Below are 19521 nucleotides of genomic sequence, written 5' to 3'. Positions count from 1 at the left end.
TATCTATTTCTTTTCCTTTTTTTTTTTTTTTTTTTTTTTTTTTTTTTTTTTTTTTTTTTCTCCCCGTGCTGGTTACACGCGCAGTCAGCCTCGGAGGAGGCGGGGAGGGAGGCGGGGAGCGGCGGGAGCTTTAGCCGATGGCAGTGGCTGATGCCCGGCGGCGGATGCCAGCGGCAGCCGGGCGATGGCGAGGAGCCGGGCGGCTTACGAGTACACGGAGGCGGAGGACAAGAGCATGCGGCTGGGTTTCCTGCTCATCGCCGCCGGCTTGCTTTCCCTGCTGGGTCTGGGCTGCTGCTGGCTGCGCCCGGCGCTGCAGGAGCGGGGCGGCGGCGGCTCCGCCAACTGCACGGTGCTGGCGGTGCGGCAGCTGGGGGAGCGCTTCGCCTGCACCTTCTCCTGCGGGGCCGCCTGCCGCGGCACCGCCCGCTACCCCTGCCTGCAGGTGCTGGTCCGCACCTCCCGCTCCTCCGCGCCCGCTCTGCTCCATGAGGACGAGCGCCAGCTGCGCACCAACCCCAAGGTGAGCCCCGGGCGCTCCTCCCGAAATGGGGCGGTGGTCCCGCCGCCTGCCCTCTGTTCGGTGCGGGGCTTTCTCTTTTGGGAGGTAGCGGGGGCTAAGTGAGGTGGGGGAGCATCCGTCTGAATGCTGCTCTGCTTGTTGCTCAGCGGAAAGTCTATATATGTCTATAGTGTAAATCTGTAAACTCTATACACTCTACATCTATATTTGTATGCTGTGTTTATATATGTATATTTGTGTGTGTATGTATATATATATACGTATATACAGCATCTCAGGGAAGGTTTAAGCTTGATATTAGGAAAGGGCTCTTCACTCAGAGGGTGGTTGGGCACTGGAGCAGGTTCCCCAGGGAAGCGGTCACAGTACCAAGCCTGACAGAGTTCACAAAGTGTTCGCTCTTAAGCGCACGGTGTGTCTCGGGGCTGTCCTGTGCAGGGCCAGGAGCTGGTCTTGATGATCCCGGTGAGTGCCTTCCAAACGGGATATTTTGTGATCCTGTATAGCATGGTATAACATACTGTGTATAATGTACAATATACTGTATAGTGTATTACACTGTGCTGTATACCGCACTTGGTATGATACATGCACACACACACGGATACACACAGACACACACACACACAGACACACGGATACACACAGACACACTCTCACACACTCACTCTTCGCGGCCAGCCCCATTCCCGTCCGTCCGGAGCTCCGGGAGAGTTGCGGTCCCGCAGAGCGGAGTTCTTCGCAGCGCCTTTCCCCAAAGCGCACGGAGGAATGTTAATGGAGCCGCTGCCGCCGGGGCACTGAGAAAGGGACTGCACCACAACAGAAGTTTCCTCCGTGCTGTTTGGATTCTTCACTCCTCCGTCACCTACACGAAAAAGGAGAAAATGAAGAATTCGTGAAAGTTGCATCTTCCAGCAAACTGGGGAAGTCTGAAGCAATGTGTGACTTGTGCTTTCTCTTTCGTTAAAGGCAGTTATTCTGCCTTCTCCTTTTTCTTTTTATGCTGGGTAAAGACAGCCTTGACAGAACGCTCTTGAGCGCATGAGACCTTATTAAGCAGTTTGAAAAAGGGAAAGAAAATGTGCCGGAATCCTCCTACTCCTGAACGAACTTGAAACTGGGAGTGTACTGGAGAAGGAAATTTCAGCTCTTTGACCAAGATGTGGATATAACACAGTGCCAAGGGCCATGCTAAGCATGATGCAGGGGTTTGTGCAGGGGCTGGGAGGCACGCCTGGGTGTCCACTTGGGGTGTCCAGCCTCACATCTCCTCAGTCATACTTGAGCTGGTGTGCTCCATCCCTTGGAAGGCAAGTTGTTTCACCCTCAGGGTTTGAGGGTTGCTTTTTTTGCCTTGGCAGCTTGGAAGAGTGGTTGGGGTAAAAATCAGCAGAGTAAGTAGCAGGATGGTAAATCTGACAGGATTTGGATTAAATTGTTGGCACCGCTCAGAAGTGATGAGTGATTGAAGCTGCAGTGCTGGATGGAGCCTGATTGCAAAGCAGATGAAATGTTGGCTTGTGAGGGAGCTTTGCAAGACTTTTCCTGGGAATGCTGCTGCCAGGCTCCCTGTGGAGAGGGCTGTGGTGGCAGAGGTGTCCTAGCTGTCTCTAAACTTCTCTTTTAGGACGTATCTACCTCTCCATTTTCAGGTGGGTGGGGAGAACTGGTAAAATGCAGGAGAAAAGCCACTCTTTTGATATGGGGTGGCTCTCCCCCAGCACAGCCCTAAGGCTCTGTTGTGGCCACCTCCAGCAGGGATGGGAGCTGGGAGCTGGAAGGAGGGAGGTGAGTGCTGTTGCCCCCACAGTGCCTGGGCTCAGCAGCTCTGGCAGCACCTGCAGGCTCAGCAGTGGCTTTCAGATTGGACCGTGACCACAACACCTTTCTGAGCAGTCCAAGTGTTTAATATTGTTCTGGTTTTGCTTCTTGACCCTATTTTTTTCTGCCTTTCTGGAAGTGTGGTGGGAAGAAAAGAACTGCACTTGCCCAGGGGCTGAATTGAAATTGCAGGGAGGTACTCTGAACTTCAGAAGTAATGTCTGTAAACGTCACTCAAAAAACTATTTTTGTTTGACAATTAATTTTATGTTAACTTTTAAAAAGAAAACAAGGCTGTTGGTAGTGTGGTACTTTCCTGGTTTTACACATATAATCTGTTTTCTTTTACATTCCACCTTGCATCTTTAGTTGTGGGCTGTTTATCCTGGGATACTGATTGCTGAGGATTAAATCTGATTTACCAGACGTGACCAAGCAGAAAGGATGCATTTTTTTTGACGTAACTGTATTCTTTGGTAGTAATTGAATTTATCTCACTGGAAAACTGAGTAGAAAAAAAAAGGTGCTCTAGTTGTTTTCCCTACTTTTGCACTATGTTTCCTTGTGTTCATGCACTTGGACATACATACAACATGTTAATCAGTTCCAACTAGCTAGAAGAAATAAAAAAGACTTTGTTTTGAACAGGTTTAAAATTTTACTAAATGCTTTACTGCTTCTCTTTATAGGGTAGCAATTTTTTCCTATAAATTAACAGTGGAAAAGGAATAGTTCAGGCTCCTTACAATACACAACAATACTAAATCAGTTTGCAGCTTCACTCCCCCAAAAAATCCCCAATGATTGATTTTGATTACAGATCTTCTGCTTTTTGTAGTAGAGTGGGCTGACATATAAACAGATCACAGATATGAATCTGTCTGTTCTAGTGAGGAAAAATCTTCTTCTAGATGCAGTAAAAGGAAATTTTTTCTTCTTCTCTTACTTTCTGAGATAATCACATCATTGTACAGCCCAGGATTCATTTTAGCTCTTAAAAGATTATATAGCTGGGTCAGAGTTAATCCAGGAATGTATATATAAAGCACCGGACACGATTACATTTGTGTTCAGTCTGAGTGATTTGTGGATTTCTTTCTCTTCTTTTTTTATTGATTGCTGTCTCAGAGGAAGAAATTTGTTGGAGTGACAGTAGCCTTTCTTCAGCTGCCTTGATAGCAATAATAATCTCTGAGATAAGGGTTAAGCAGGATTAATTCCAAAGTCAATTTGTCTCTATCACTCTCCAGCCGCTGGGCATGTCAGTGGTGCACACAGCCAGCACAGGGACCAAACCAGCTCTGCCTGGGGAAAATGACAGGCCCAGGTCAGCTGCTGCAGAGCTCTGCCCTCTGCCTTTTCAGACATTTCCCTTTCTACATCTGCAGTGAAGTGTAGGGCTGGAAGAAGTTGCTCCGTTTTGCTAAAGAAGCTTTTAGGGGAGTGACTGGTAAGACAGATGTTAGCAGCTGTGCAGCAGGTTCTCCCCATCCTTGTCCCTGCTGCCCCTTGTCTGCACTCCACACCTGCCCCTGCTCCTGTCACACTGCTCTGTGCAATGGCTCCACCTGACAGGATGATGTGCAGTCATCTCTTCTGTGCACTTGCAAATAGAACTGGGCTAAATTTTTGGACTCTCTTAAATATGATCCATGGCAGAGGATATAATTTCACAATAATTTTGTGAGAGTCTGGTGCCTCTGGTGAAGCATTCAGATCTGTGTTTGGGCTGGTACCTGACACAGGCAAACTATGCAGATGCTGCCTATCAATTCCTCTGGAAGCAGGCCAGGGGCCCTGGATAAACCCTCCACTTGTCTCACCTGAGGCACCACTCCCTGCCTCGAGCCCCTGTGAGGGGTCATGGGTTTGATCACTCCTGGTGGGTTGTGCTGATGATGACCATCTGCACTGACAGATGCAGGGGAAACCAGACTGGGTGCTCAGCTCCAATTCCCTCAGGACACTCAGCTGGGAAGGGGCAGATTTTTATACTGATGGAGCAACCTGCCCCAGTGGGATGGTTGTGTCAGTGCTTCCTCCCTTCCATGACATGAAGGTAACTCAGGAATGAATGGACACACACACAAAGTTAGAAGTAGCTCATGTATTTCTTGGTGTGGTGGTTTGACCCTGGCTGGACTTCAGGTCCCCACCCAAGCTGCTGTGTCACTCCTCAGCTGGACAGGGGAGAGAAAATATAACAAAAGGCTTGTGGGTTGAGATAAGGACAGGGAGAGATCACTCACCCTTTATTGTCATGGGAAAAATGGACTTGACTCAGGGAAATTAATCTGCTTTATTGCCAATTAAATCAGAGAAGGGTACTACATAAATAAAATCAAATCTAAAAATGCCTTTCTCTTAAACATCTTTTCTTCCTGAGTTTAACTTCACTTCTGATTTTCTTTACCTCCTCCTTCCCACTGGCACAGAGGGAATGTGGGCTGTGGTCAGTTCATCACACATTCCGCTCCTTCCTCTTCACACTCTTTCCCTGCTCCAGTGTAGGGTCTCTCCCTCCATCCCCTCCTCCAGTGTGAGTCCTTCCCTCAGGCTGTAGCTCTTTCTGAAGTGCTCCAGCATGGGGTTCCCATAGTGTCACAGGTCCTGCCAGGACCCTGCTCCCTTGTGGGCTCCCCTTAGAGCCACAGCCTCCTTTGGGCATCCCTGTGCTGTGCTGTGGGGTCCACCCTGGGCTGCAGGCAGATCTCTGCTCCAGATGTGCTGTGGGGCTTTGCCACACCAAACAAATGGCACATGCTCTGGCCATAGATCACCAGGAGCCAGCAGGATGCTCCTCCACATGTCACTTGGAACTGACTTTGAAGTCTTGCTCCTGAACTATGGTTTGTCTTCTGTTGGGCTGACTTGCTTCTGCTTTGGGCTGGGATGTCTCTTTGCATTTGAAACTTTCTTGGGACGTCTTATGGTCTATGTAGTCTGTCTTTTTTGGGTTTGTTTTTTTTTTTGTTTGTTTGTTTGTTTTTTCATTAAAAACTGGATTAGGCAGGAATTGATCTTAGAAAAGCATGAAATGCAACCTGGAACTTAAACCATAGTCAAGAGTTCATGCACCTGTTGTTTTTCTGTGATATGAAGAATATCTGCCCATTAAGTGTCCAAAAGGACCAGGAATTTTCCCAGGCATCTGCAGGGGCACTGAAGTGGGAGCATCCAGCAGCAAACACAGATACAAATCCTACAAAACCTTGGTGTAAAGATCTATTAGCTGTTCACTGACATTTTTACTGGTGTCCTAGCTTGCTTTCTGTTGACATGTTTATGTTTTGACACCAGGATTTCGTGCCATGTCTTGTAAGGGAGGGTTACAGAATTGATGTTTCAGAAACTGCATATTGCCAAAGTGGAAGTTATTTCACATTCATCCACCAACTCACAGCAGCAAAAATTGTGAGGATATGATTCCCTTTAATCTGCCTGCTGGATTTGCTTTGGAGTCTGATAGAGCTGGTCAAGGAAAATGCCCCAGGAGTGTGCTTGGGAGGCTGAGTAAAGAGAGATCCACCTGCTATGTGGATTGGAAAGGGACAAGAAGCACCTTGGGCTGGTGGGGACTGTGCTGGCATCTTGGGGAGGCAAACAAGCTCCAGTGTTTGTGCAGCAGCTGATATGTTCACACTGGGGTTGCACCTTGGGTGTTCTCTGTGTTTTAAGGCCTTTGTCACATTGAGTTGATGTTTTAGGGGGGGACTGGGATTCATATTTGGACAGGGACCACTCCTCTCTTCAAGATTATTAATCCTCAACAGGCTGAAGCAGCGAGGCCACTTCAATTTATGGCAAGACCTGGGTTGTCCCCTTTGTGTTTCCTACGAAACCAAGAGAAATCCCTATCCTGAAAACTCATTTTTAATATCTTTATATTGAGCTAACAGCATGGGGATTGCTGGGGAAAAATGTGAAGCACTCTGTGACAGAATGTCCTGGGAGAGTGTTAAAGCTTGATACTTGCCTGTTCAAAATGACACCTCTTGGGTAAAGAGACCTCTTTGGTTGTTTCCAAGCCTGAAAATCAGGAGGGGCTAACAAAGAGTTCACCAGGTCCTGAACTTTGTGAAGATTCAAGTAATATTTTGTGGTGGTGGAAGGTGTCTGAAGGATCCAGAGAAAGTTTAACCAGGACTGGTGGGGCAGCTGCACTTTCATAGCAGAGGACAGCAGTAGGCTCAGCCAGCAGGAAGAAACATTTCAGAGGATATAGGAAATATGTGTACTGGAGACATTAACAAAAGGAGTTTTGAGATAGCTTGGTGAGTTTAGGCAAGATAATGTCTATTGGTACTCAGCTGTTTTGCCAAGTTCTGCATTTTGTGTGCTGGCTAAATAGTGGCTGGTTTGGGAACTCTTTCTAGAGCCCCTAAACCTGGGGCTACCTACAAGCTAGGAGCTCAGGAAGAGCCAGATGGTGATTACAGTCAGATGTAGGCAGTGAGTGCTCAACTGGTGGGATATGGTGCCATATCCAAAGCAGGAAATGCTCCCTAAAGGAAAACATCAGAGTGGAGGATGTTGGAAATGCTGGACCCTGGGCCAGGCAGGGAGGAGGGGACCAGCTGGGATATGCAGCATGTTGGTGCTGTCAGGGGGTCAGAGCAGAGCCTGCAGTGCTCTCAGGTCTCTTCGTGCCAAATTTGCTGACTCTGCCCAGCTGCTGCACAGATGTGTTTGTGCACTGGGAGTGTGGAGGAAAAAGGGGGGTGTTTGATGCTTCCAAAATGGGCAATCAAACCAAAAATTCTGCTGACCAAGGAATGTTATCTAAGATGGCAATAACAGTATGTGATAAATCCTGTGTTCTGATTTTACATAAAATAAAATGCTGAGATTTCTCCTTTGCCCTTTGAATGGCAAATCCTCAGGCTGTTGTATGGTGAGCATGGACTTATAGGTCTGTACATCTTAGGTGTAGTGTGCAGCTGGGGGCAAGGTAGGTCCCTGTGAAACCTCAGCAGAAGGAGAGGAAGCATTCACTGGGCACAGTGAGACATGGTGATCTTCATTCTCATGTTAGAGAGGGTCTCACTCTCTGCTGTTACTGCCTTCAGGATACTGAGGAGAAATTAATGTTGTGATCATATGTGGGCCCCCCTTCAGGGGCTTCCTATACCCTTCACCTCCTGCTTCCTCACCCTTCCTAAGGAGGAGGCTTTTTAGCTACCTTCCAAGTCACACTTCTTTCCTGTTTGCAGCTTCCAGTTTTAAAGGAATTAAAATTTCAGTGTGTGTGCACTGGAGCCTTGGTGTCCGTGTGTCCTGCAGGGTGAAAGGCCTCTGTGTTGTGGGAGGATAAGTTAAGTTGTGCTACTCAGTGGGGTTCAACACCTCCTGTCATGATCTCCTACAAGGATGCCTGGTAAAAATGAGAGGGATTGTGCTTGGACACTGATAGTGCTGACACTTGATTCAGTGCACTGTTGTTTAACTGCTGTGCCTAGGACTTTAGGGTGGTGTGTCAAAGACTTGGAAACAAGGTCTGAGTGTGTGTGTGTGTGTGTGTGTGTGTGTGTGTGTGTGTGTGTGACCTGAAGGGAAACCTCTAAAAACCCAGTCCCAAGGCCACCAAACAGGGAGAGGAATTTCCCTTGATTTCTGGGCTTTGAAGCAGATGTCTGAGGGTGAGATCTGCAGATAGCTCAGCTGCGTGTTCAACTCCCCTTGACTTCTGTACAGCAGAAGCAGATGCTGAACCTTTCTGCTGAAGCAGGGCTGTGAACTTTTTTCTTCTTTCCTTGTGTTGTAACAGTGGAAGAATAGCTTCTTTTATCAGTGGACATCAGCCAGATATCCCATCACCTGGGAAAGCTTGCTGGACTCTGGATCATTTATTAGCATGATATTTAACAAACCTTGTGATTACGTGCCTCACTGAAAACAGGAAGTTATTCAAATCCAATCCATGCAGCTGGCTGGGAATACATCAAAATTGAATGATCATTTTCACATTCATCATGCCAAACCCCAAGATTTTATGAGGTGGTTTGCTTTAAGAGTGGAACAAACATGGTAAAGTCTATATTTTCTTTCTGAATGCTACTATGTTCTTTTCCAGTACCTGAACAGAATAATTAGCAATTTAAGTTCAGCTAATACTTCTTTTCTGTTTCATTGGAGTTTTAGTTTATTATTCCCTGTTCATTTCAGTCACGCTGGTACTGTGAGGAAATCACAGAGAGAAGTGATGCCCTGTGTTCTTGAGCACAGCAGTAACTCAGTTTTGCAATGTGTCTTGGCAGTGTTCATACATCCCTCCCTGTGCAAGAGATGATCAGGAGAACTCTGAGAACGTCACGTACAAGCAGAAATACTGGAAAGAGAAAGTGGGTTCTCAACCATTTACATGCTATTTTAACCAGCACTTGAGGTGAGTAATCTCTGTTTGGCTAGGCAGGAGTGCTTATGCATCTGCTTAACATCTGTCCCTTGGCTCTGTTTGAAAATATATATAAATACATGCATATGTATATCCACACACAGAGACCCCCCTCCAGAGCAATGCAGTTTATCACACAGAGCTCAGTGCAGAACTTTGCAAGGCAGCTCTGTTGATGAAAAGCCATACAGAAAGGAAAGGAATATTTTTACCACTTGAAGTAAAAATATATATAAAATATAAAAGTTTTCCTTAAAACATGCCATTTTTATGGCAAATAGCATCTTGGCTTGTAATACTCAAATGACAGATTTCTGGTGTGGATATTAACATTCCTTTCCTCTACAGAAAAGAAACCTTACTGTGCTCATGGAAGAGAAGGAGAGATCAGTTAATACTACAAACTAACCCAGTGTTCATAGAGGATTAATGGATCAAATATGTATAATATACAGAAACAAATCTGTATCATACATTCTTGCAGAGTAGAAAGCTGTAATCTAAAGCCCTTCTAAAGCTGTAACCCCTTCTGTTTCAGTTCTTACTTTTACTGCCAGTGAAGATGTGACTTCCATGTGTATGAGAGTGATGTGTGGTTTCCTTCCTCCAGTAAGGGAAGGGGAGGGAGTCGTTTTTCCTGCCTTTTTCCCATGGTGATATGGTAGGAAATAAAAGGTAATGTGGCTGCAGGAGGAGGTTAGTCCTGTCCCACAAACACTTGGAAGTTAAATAGATGAGGGAATAGCTTGTGACTTGCAGGTGCCTTTCAGGGCTCAGTGTTGGAGTGTTGGCCTCAGATATTTAAGTTCAGAAAGACAAACAGGAGGAAAATGGATGGCAGGTGGAGAAATGCCTGACTGTCCTGTGGGTGTCCTGGGGGCTTCAGGTTTGTTTTAGGCTGGCTGTAACAGGAGAGACTGCAGACCCAGCCAGCATGTCCAGGATGAGTTCATTGTTCTGGTTAACTCTTTGCAGGGGGATACCACCAAAACTTTATAGCAAAATTTTTTCCTTTAGGGGGGAAAGAAATGCTGTTTACAGCATGTGGAGGTTAAAACTTACAGCACAGTTTGATGACATCAGACCTGCCAGGGACCTTCTTGGGAATCCTCTTGTCCACAAGGTGCCCATGCTTGGATCTGGTAACCAGGAGCTGAGTTATGATTATGGTTTATGGACAGGCAGGTGTTCCCAGTTCCTTGTACTCCTGAGAACTGGGACTTGCAGCACTCATTGCCCAAGGGAGCAGGAGAGTCAGAAACAAGGGATTGTCTGCAGGAGAAGTCTTGGTTAGGATACATCTAAACTGATGTGGAAAGGGTGATGTGAAGGTTAACTTTTTTAGTCAGTGGAGAGAAACTTACCCCAAAGTAAATGCCTGCTACAAGTCAGATGCCAAGAGATGTTTATTTCTCTCCTGTAAAGGTATGCAGGGTGATAGGTGTCCAGAGCTATGTGAGCCGATTCTCACAGTAGATTTTGGTGAAGCAAAGACAAAGCTTTTCTGAGTCTGCATGCAGCCTAGTGTCTGACATTTATGTAAGCTGGAACTGAAGAATTGCACAGCACTCAGGAAGGGCTTTTTTCCCTAAAGGTGCTGAATCCTGTACTGCTAAAAGTTCTTGCCAGCACAATGACTGCCTTGAAACACTGACTTTTGCTGATCATACAACAATTCATACACAGTATAAGAGAGGCTCGCTGCCAGAGATACGAGAAGACAGTCTAAGCTGAAATGTGTGCACCATCTATTTTCTTCTGGAGATAGCAATGAGCCTTGGGAGATAAGTTCTGCTGACTAGGAATGTGCTTGCTTGGGTATACTTTTAGAGCAATGATGACTAAGCAGCCTGCAAAGCAGTAAAAAGAACCCATAACAAACTGAGAGAGAAATCTGTTCCCTTCAAAATAGAAGTGTGCATATTTTCTGACAGTATTTTTTTCACTGTGTGGAGAAGCTAACTGCTCTGTCAGTCTGTGCAAACATACAGTAAATAGTTCCTTAGAGAATGTACTATTTGTAATATTAATACTCCCTCTTTTGAAACAGCAGAATACAATTCTAGGTAAATACACAGGCAATAAATGAACATCATCTCCTCTTCAAATTTTCTTCACCTTTGTTGTCAGAACTGTTGCTGCTTGCAGAATGTACTGTTGGGTAACACCTCCCTTTCAGTTTGGTGGTTTCAACAGGTTTCTTTGAAAAGATGAAAACAAGGGATGCCATTCTTACAGTTCAAAAAGGATGAAGTTCTCAGGCTGTTGCCAAAGGTTTGGCAAGGCACAGAACTCCAGCACTTTGGTGTCCTGGATCTCACACCAAGTGTCCCAGGAGTCTGCAACCAGGACCTCATGCAAACCAGGGCCACAGCTGCATGCCCTAAAGTGGGAGGCTGCAGGAACAGGCAGGAGGGGGGAGATCCTGTCTCTTTATTTCTCATGTTCCAGGTCTCACTGACACCCACAACAAGAACAGAAAGAGAGAAACTAAGATTGCTGTGAGCTCAGACCTCACTGTCTCATGCCATGTAGAGACAGACAGAGCAATCTGTGACAAGTAATTTCTAATTAGTGGCTGATTTATGTAGTGCTATTGCTTGTTAACTCTGGGCCTGTCCCATACACAAGAACTCTATTTCCTTTGCTGTGGCACAGCAGATGAGCCAGCCATGCTTTAAACTCCTCTGTGTTTGCTGCAGGATGCTGTACACAAATTCATCTGAGATTTGAAGAGCAAACCCTATTCAAGTGATTAGTGACAACCTGTATGTTGTTGGGGTGCCCTGCAGGGGTCCCACTTATCTCAGAATAATTATGTGTGTAAGCCAAGGGTGCTCAGGTAGTAGGGCTGCTCATTCATAGAATGTTGGAATGTAAATCTTAGTTTGCTCTGTTACTTCACAGTTTTCTAAATAAATTCCCTCCACCTGTGGAGCTTGGGTCTGATGGGGAAAGGTCTTTAGTGTTAGTAAGACACTGTGCTGCCTCTGCATGCAGCCATCCAGCTGAGGATCTCTGCATCTTGCAACAATAAGGGAAACACAGCTGCTTGTCAGAGTGAAGGGATGTGAATATCTGTGGGGAAAAAGAATCAGTGTGTTGCAAATGTCTTTAAATCCAGATTGTTTCAATACAAAATGTTTGTAAGGTTTCCCTATCCTGAGCTTCCACCTCTGTCAGCTATTGTGATGCAGCATAAGGTTCACAGTGTGGTTCTGAAGTGATGACTGAAATGTTTATGTGCCTGTGACCTTTTGGTCCTACATGACTTTTTTGGTTATCTCTGCAATTCTCCCCATGATGTTCAGCAATTGCTCTGAAGGCTCTGATGGAGGCCTATTTTATCTAATTTGATCTACCTGGCATAACTTAACAGGGATGTGTTGCAAAATGCAACTAATCCAGTCAGCCCTGCTCAAAGCTCCACAAGGGTCGAGGCCTGAGCACAAGGTTCTGCTAAAAACCCTGGTCTCACCTTTTAGCAATAAAAACAAAATTCTTTACTCCTTGCCTGTGCAGTGAAAGGGAAAGCTGTGTTTTCAGGGTTAAGGCTTCTTCAGGGATTCTTTTTTCAGTTTGTTTGCTGTTTCACCCTGGGACTGCTGCTGGGCAGTGGTGATGCTGCACAGGGGCCATCACTGCTCACAGCAGGAACCAGGTCTGAATGCCTGACCTTGGTTTGCAGTCACTGGGGGTTTTCCTCCTTTTGTCCCACTACCTTTGCCACTGTTTTGTGCACAAATAACTGGTGTTAGGATTTTGGGTGCATTCCCTCAAGAGGCTTTGCATTTACTGGAAACCTGAATGGCAGCATTGCTAGGAAAAAGAGACTGCCAATAATCAAAGCTTAGGGAGAATATGCATAATTTCTCTGCCAACATTTTTGAACTGAAGTACTATATAAAGTCACAGAGCAAAGATGAGTTTATTAAAACACTGTACTTACAGGAGCAAGGCAACAAATTTAACTATATCTGCTGATTTTCACAGGGCAAAGAAACGTGTTTCTAGGCATGATGTACCTCCCTTGGGTTCAACACCACTGCCCCAGCACCAGGGGAGTGGTGCTCTTAGGCTTTCCAGCAAAGACAGGTCTTCACCATGAGAAGTCTTCCCCTGGGGACAGACCACCTTTCCTCTTCTGTTTCCAAATAAAACAACAAACCTTCAGACTGTGAAAGGCAGGTTCACCTTTAAAAAAGTAGCATGAAAAGTCAAAACTGCTAGCTTTGCCAAGCAAACCCAAACCAGTTAATTTACTGTGCTTCAAGTGCCACAGAATCACAGAATACTCTGAATTGGAAGGCACCCACAAGGATCATCAAATCCAGGTAATGACCCTCAGCACTATTCCCAAGAGTCATTCCATGTGCCCAAGAACATTGTCCAAATGCTTCTTGAGCTCAGTCTTGGTGCAGTGACACTTCCCTGGGGAGCCTGTTCCACTGCCCAACCACCCTGTGGGTGAAGAACCTTTTTCTAATATCCGTCCTGAACCTATCCTGACAAAGCTCCTTGCCATTTCCTTGGGTTCTGTCACTGGGCACCACAGAGATCAGATCAGATCAGATCAGTGTCTGTCTCTCCTTTTCCCCTTGTGAGGAAGGAACAACAACAAGTCTCCCCTTGATCTTCTCCACATTGAACAAACTAAGTGACCTCAGCCACTACTCCTATGGCTTCCCCCCAAGGCCCTTCACCTTCCTTATGTGCCTCCTTTGGCTGCTCTCCAACAGCTTAACCTCTTTCTTATATTGTGTCACCCAAAACTGCACACAGGAATCTAGGTGAGGCCATGCCAGTGGGCAGGGACTCTTGCTGGACCTAAAAATAGCAGTAATACCCATCTGAACCCAAACCTCAGCTCAGGATTTACTTAAAGACTTTGTCCAACTCTTTTCCAAAAGGGAAACCCTTTTAAGTTACTAAGTCACAGTCATATATATAATCAGTGTTTGATATCCATTGCTGCTGCATTTTGGTACCCATGTCTTTCAAAACATTAAAGATTCAGTCAAAAGGATATCTTACTTTCCCCAGTCACTGTCTTTCCTTTAACACAGTCCAATTTTCTAGGTTTTTGCTTGTCCCCAAATTTTCAACTAACATCTACTTAAAAAATACTTAAAATTCAATGATAAGTTCTGAGCTGTGAAGATTGAGTGTGTCATCCTTGCCAACTTACACTGCTATTCACGGGTGATGATACAGTAACTGTGAGGGAGCATTATACCTCTTTTGAAAGGATGTCTCTGTTTAGGTGCACAGGCTGGTGAGGTTGTACCCATCAATTTAATACTGATTTATTCAATTTATAGTCTCCACCTGTGCCTGCTTATATATCTGGAGGATTTTGCTTGTGCAGAGTTCATGCCTTCCACTACTGAATACACCTGGGATTCTTTTGATATCTTTTTATGCTGCTGAATTTCAAATTTTATATAGCTAAGCTGCTCACAATCAGAATTTTATTCTGCTCCTTACTATGGAAACAATGAGAGATGCATGGTGCTGACCTTGGGGACTTTCAGACTGGCACAGAGCAGAGGATTCTCCACATAGTAATTTTGGGTGAGAGACCCCCAAATGCAAATGTAGATGTAATTAAATCTGGCATCAGGTGTAGCTTGGCAGTCTGGCACCAGTAGCTCCTTAAAGATGGGTAAAACTATAGATTTGCAAGAATCTCCATTCTGTTTCTCAGTGAAGGAAGAATTCCTTCTTTTTCCCTGACAGAGAATTCTTTCTCAGTGGTACTTTCTGATCAGGACAAAGCTATTGAGGGAGGGACAGCACATCATTGAACAGGTGTCTGCTCCCATGTGCCATGTGTTAGGGGACCTGGATTCCCAAGATGTTACTGGATGAGCCTGTGTTGCCAGGATTTTAGGCTGTGAGGATTGTTGCTCCAAGGAGTGTCAGATGGCATTGACAAAGCAGCAAGTGGTGGGAATGTTCAATGTAAGTGAGGACCAACATGAGTCAAGACTATAGATATTTTTTAATTGGAGAGAGTTCTGTTTCTCTCCTTCACAAATAGTTTTCCAGCAGACTGTGTGTCTCTGGCTATAGATAGGACAGCAAGAGCAAAGTGCAAATGTCATGGGACTGATTTAATAACTATTAAACTACAAGGGAGAGCAGAAAGAGTCAGAGCTGAGGAAAACCTGCCATCACATTTCCCAAACAACATCCCAGACTTGGAAGAGACAGATGCACAGCAGATCTTTCAGATACATGGCACAGTTAAATTTCCAAATCTCTTGAGATGCTTCTGCTGCCATTCTCCTCCTCCCTCTGTTTATCCTTGGAAATGCATAAACCTCTCACAGACCCCACCCTGAGTGTGTATTAGATGCTGCTGGTGGAGGCAAGGAGGTTCAGACCTTCGTGGGAGCCTACTCGAGTCTACTGAAGCACTGCTGTCTGCAGCCCCAAACCACAGTTTATTGCTGAAGCAGCCACTGCTGGGAAGGAGCTGAGCTGGGAGCCTTGGCCACCCCAGGACAGGCTGTAGTCCTTGTTGGGGTAGATTTTGTGCAGGCTGCTGTCTGTCAGCAGCTGGGCTAGTCTGGGCCACCAGCAGCCCTGTGCTGAGGACAGGGACCAGCTCCTGCCCAGACCCAAACCACAACCAGGACTTGCTTCATCAGGAGCTTCCATGTAGCTCCATGGACACACCAGTGCCCAAAGCTAAAAACAAAGCTTTAATTACTGTTTAAATCCATTTCACAGGACCTGATAACATTTGGGGTAGGTATATATAAATGCTGCCTTGTATTATGTTTTAGCCAGAGTGGTTTTGCAATCCACAGTCAGTGTGATCCTGTATCTCTCATGGTTGTTTGGGATGGCCATATTCCCTGGAAGATGTAAATCACCAACATTTTTTTTTCTTTCTTTCTTTTAAATTTTATTTATTTTTAAATCCAAATGGACTTGTCAGTCTGTAAACACTGCAAGTGAAAGCTCTCACAATCTGCAATGAGTGTTGGTGATAAAAAGGCAAATGCAAGCAGTGAATGAAATGGCCCACTTAATAATTTTCTAACACTTTGGCAAATAAAGCACCTTTCCTCTTACCATGTTAGATGACTTCCCCTCATGATGAATTGCTGATATGATGTTGATCTGTGTTTTCTCCCTCTCCTGACCCCCTCCACAGGCCGGATGATGTGATGCTGAAGCGCACCCACGATGAGACTGTTCTCCTGCACTGCTTCCTCTGGCCCGTGGTGACTTTCCTGGTTGGAGTCCTCATCGTGGTCCTGACCATCTGTGCCAAGAGCTTGGCTGTCAGGGCAGAGGCAATAAAAAAGAAGAAGCATTTGTGAGTGGCAAGGCTGCTCATGGGAAAGAGAAACCTGCAAGAAGGTCTCAGGTGGGGCAACCTGACACACCTGCAGGTCTGCGGGGGCACCCAGCTGCATCTCCTTCCAGGGTCTGATCTGTGGTGGAGCTGCTCTTGTCTCAGGATGGTTCTTGGGAGATTGCCCTGTGAAATGCCAGCTAATTGCTTCTTCTGCTATGGCACTAAATAAGTATATTCTACCAAAAAAACCAAGAAAATCTACACTGCACCAAATATGCTGTGCTGTTAGTGCTGAAGAGTAGCTACCCAGTAATGGAGACAGTTTATAAAACTCCTTGATGATGTTACTTCCATCTCCACAAAGTGATCTTTGCTAATGTTTAATATTAAATATTTAAAATATTTACTTTAGATAGAGCATATTTCCAAAATAATAAAATTTTACTGGTTTGGGACTTTTAACTCTTGGGAGTTTGTTTTGTTTTGTTTGTTCTTTTTCTTTTTCTTTTTCCTTTTTCTTTTTCTTTTTCTTTCATCTTTAAGACAAATGTAACATTGTGCTGATTTGGTTTTTTTTCCCACTGTGTAGAACTTAATTTTAAAATTCGAACTTTACCTTCTGTCTAGAGAAAACTTTTCATCATCATCCACTCACTGTGCTAAAATGTAGAAATCTCTCAGAAATACTTCTAAAAAAATGAAACAGTTATTGGAAAAGATTATTAAATACTGGATCTAGCTTTATTGCTTCAGTGGTATTCAGTCCCTAGTTTTTTTGTCCCTTCTCAGCTACCTTCTTCACTAATGCTGCAGTCTGTAAGGAGCAGGGATTTTACAGAAATGGTTTTACATGTTTTACCAGCAGCTTGCCCAAAGAGTGCAGTGCCTGAGTGCTTGCTGAGGAGAGCCTGTGTGTCTCTGGTGTGACTCACCCCACCAGAGCAGGGCATGGGCTCCTTGTAGGGCTGTGGGTGTTCGCTGCTGAGCTGCCTATCCCAGTGCCACCATCCCCCAGGGGGATGCTCCAGGGAACACATGGCACTGTGGGCATGGAGTCTTGCTGGACCTGCTTTCTCTGCTTGCCCCAGCCCCTGGCTGTGTGTGATGGGAGTCCCAGCTCCAGTCCTTTTGCTCAGCACACAGAGTTCTGCATTTCTGGCACCCTCCCAGAGCACATTCTGTGTGCCATAGTCAGGGGCTGGGGCCAGGGCAGTTTCATGGCACTTGTCATTGTCCCCACAATGTCCCCCCCGGGACCAGCTGTACAGCTTGGCTTTTGCTGGAGTGCAGCAAAAAAGAAAAGCCATGTGGCTCCATCAGGAAAGTGAGTGATTACTGGCAGAGCACTCTAATCTACATTAACAATTCTGCAATTCTAAACACACTGTGCATTGTACTAATCTCTGATATTCTCAGTATTAGGTGTCAATACCTTGGGGCTCGTTGTGATTTTAACACATAGCAGAAATTCCTGAGAATGACAAAAGTGCTGGGTTTGAAAGCCTGAAAGCTTAGTTGGCACAAGGCACGATGACAAACCTGCTTGTATTGCCCAGTGTCCTTTTCAGATTAATTGTATTGTTGTTTTGGAATTTATTTCTCTAAGACCTCTTGTACACACTGTGGTGCCCAGTGATGAGGGTGATGCATGGCAAGAGCAGCAGAGTGACTGGAGGTCATTTGCTGCTTCCCTTCTTACTTGCTATGAGAGTTTTGAAGTGTCCTCTGGTCCCAGTCCACACTGGGATAGCTGTTCCTTCAAATGAAGTTAAGGAAATATGTTTGTAGGGGAAGGAGCTTGATGTTTCTTGGCACATTAGTCTGTATGAACGATCCAATTGGTGTTGGTTGTGTATGTTCAAGCATCTCCAGTCCTGTAGATGAAAATTACTTCTTGTAAGAAAAATTTCCAATTCTATGGGCTAAGCATCACCACTTTGAAGGTGCCTGCTCTCCAGCTGACTCTGGTACCTTCTGTCTCAACCTACTGAAGAGAGTAGTGCTGGATCTACTGGGTGCTGAGAGGTTGTGAGCTCTCAGCCTCTCAGAGGAAAGCCTGCAAACTTCTGAAAGAGCTGTCCTGCAAAGGACACTGTGTTTTGTCTCATTCATGTCTCAGTGCTGTGGCCTTGCTTGCATCCACTGTGATTCTCTTGCCTCAGCAGCCCACAGAAATGCTGTATTGTGTGTCTGATTCAGGGGCTTGTTTGCTATTTTTTAGTGTATGTATTAGTTATTCTCACTCTGCAAATCACATAAAGCTGCTGGTGTGGGCTGGTTTGGTTATCTGAGTAAGGTGATGCCAAATTCTCTTCATTTATTTTTATTTGGTAGCTTCTTATGGTTAAGAGGAAGAAGCCTGGCTTTCTACATCCATCCTTTGTTTTCCCAAGGGAGAAGGAAATACACAGTGACACAGATTCATCACGGAATTTTAAACCAGTAGCTTGGGGCTCACAAATCCAGATTAACAAAATCCTCTCTTGCTTTGCTCCAGAAGCTTTGTGAGTGAATTGTACAGCTGGTTCTCTGAGCAAAAGGCAAGGAGCAAATCGAGTGGATGCAGCTCACTTGATTGGCAACCAGATATTTAAATCTCTTGGAAATGCCTTTTGCAAAGGCCTCTGGAAGAAAGTAATGGCTACAGAGATGGTATTAAATTATTCTGATGGGAGATTAACACCCCAAGTTAAATATCTAAATTGGTATCCAAAGGCCAGCAGAAGGTATATGCCTGCTATGGCAGCATGTGATGCTAAGGGGACAACTCAAAATCCTAACATTCAGTCTTCTGTCTCATCCCATTCCTCATTGATTTAGAAATGTCTTTGTAATCCCTGGACTTGACTGTGGAAGCTGGGGATTTCCCTCTAGTGGATTATTCACTGATTTCCTCCTTGGCTTTGCAGATTTCCAGGTTTTGTGGTGTATTCTCTGAAACATACTTGCAGCCAGAGCGGCTGCTTTTCCCAGAGCCATCTGCAGAGTTGGCTTTTGCATTTTATTCAATATTTATATGCCATTGCTTTGAGGAATTTTGTTCTGGCATGTGTCTACTGCTCCACTTCAGTAAGACCTGCCTTCTCTTTCATGTAGTGCAATTAAATCAATTTGTTTATACAGTATCTTTCTCTGTTAGTTTCTTAGCTCATTTTAAAAGTTGTAGTAATAGAAGCATTTTGTTGCTTTTTTCATGCTTTTGTGTTTCTGTGTTGTTGCCAGTAACAGACAATATTTCACAAAGTTAGAAAATTTAACTGTTGAATGAATAGCTTAATTCAAACTCAGAGCAGATGAGGAATTTCATGAGAGAGTCCAGGGCCATTGTAGAAGATCATTACCCATAGTCTCTGCTATAAAGGTAGCCCTTTGACAGGGGTCCAGCACAGACTGCTGGATTTGAAGGTCTGTTTTCAACTCAGCTCTTTGGGATGTGCTGCAGGATGCAGGTTGGGAAGTGCAGTG

The 19521-nt window shown here is 45.1% G+C and overlaps 1 protein-coding gene across 1 annotated transcript; it reads left to right on the top strand.

Moving 5' to 3' along the window:
• The first annotated feature begins 123 nt into the window (after positions 1–123).
• On the top strand, positions 124–19231 carry KCNMB4 (potassium calcium-activated channel subfamily M regulatory beta subunit 4). The gene is made up of 3 exons (XM_079304622.1): positions 124–523; positions 8605–8732; positions 15910–19231. The coding sequence occupies exons 1-3, from the start codon at positions 185–187 to the stop codon at positions 16076–16078; spliced, it is 636 nt and encodes a 211-aa protein (XP_079160748.1). The 5' UTR covers positions 124–184; the 3' UTR covers positions 16079–19231.
• The last annotated feature ends 290 nt before the right edge of the window (positions 19232–19521 follow it).

Source organism: Erithacus rubecula, assembly GCF_903797595.1.
Source record: "Erithacus rubecula genome assembly, chromosome: 4".
NCBI classification, from domain to species: Eukaryota; Metazoa; Chordata; class Aves; order Passeriformes; family Muscicapidae; genus Erithacus; species Erithacus rubecula.
Note: the sequence above shows the minus strand (reverse complement) of the source record. Positions and strands in the feature narration are given on the sequence as shown.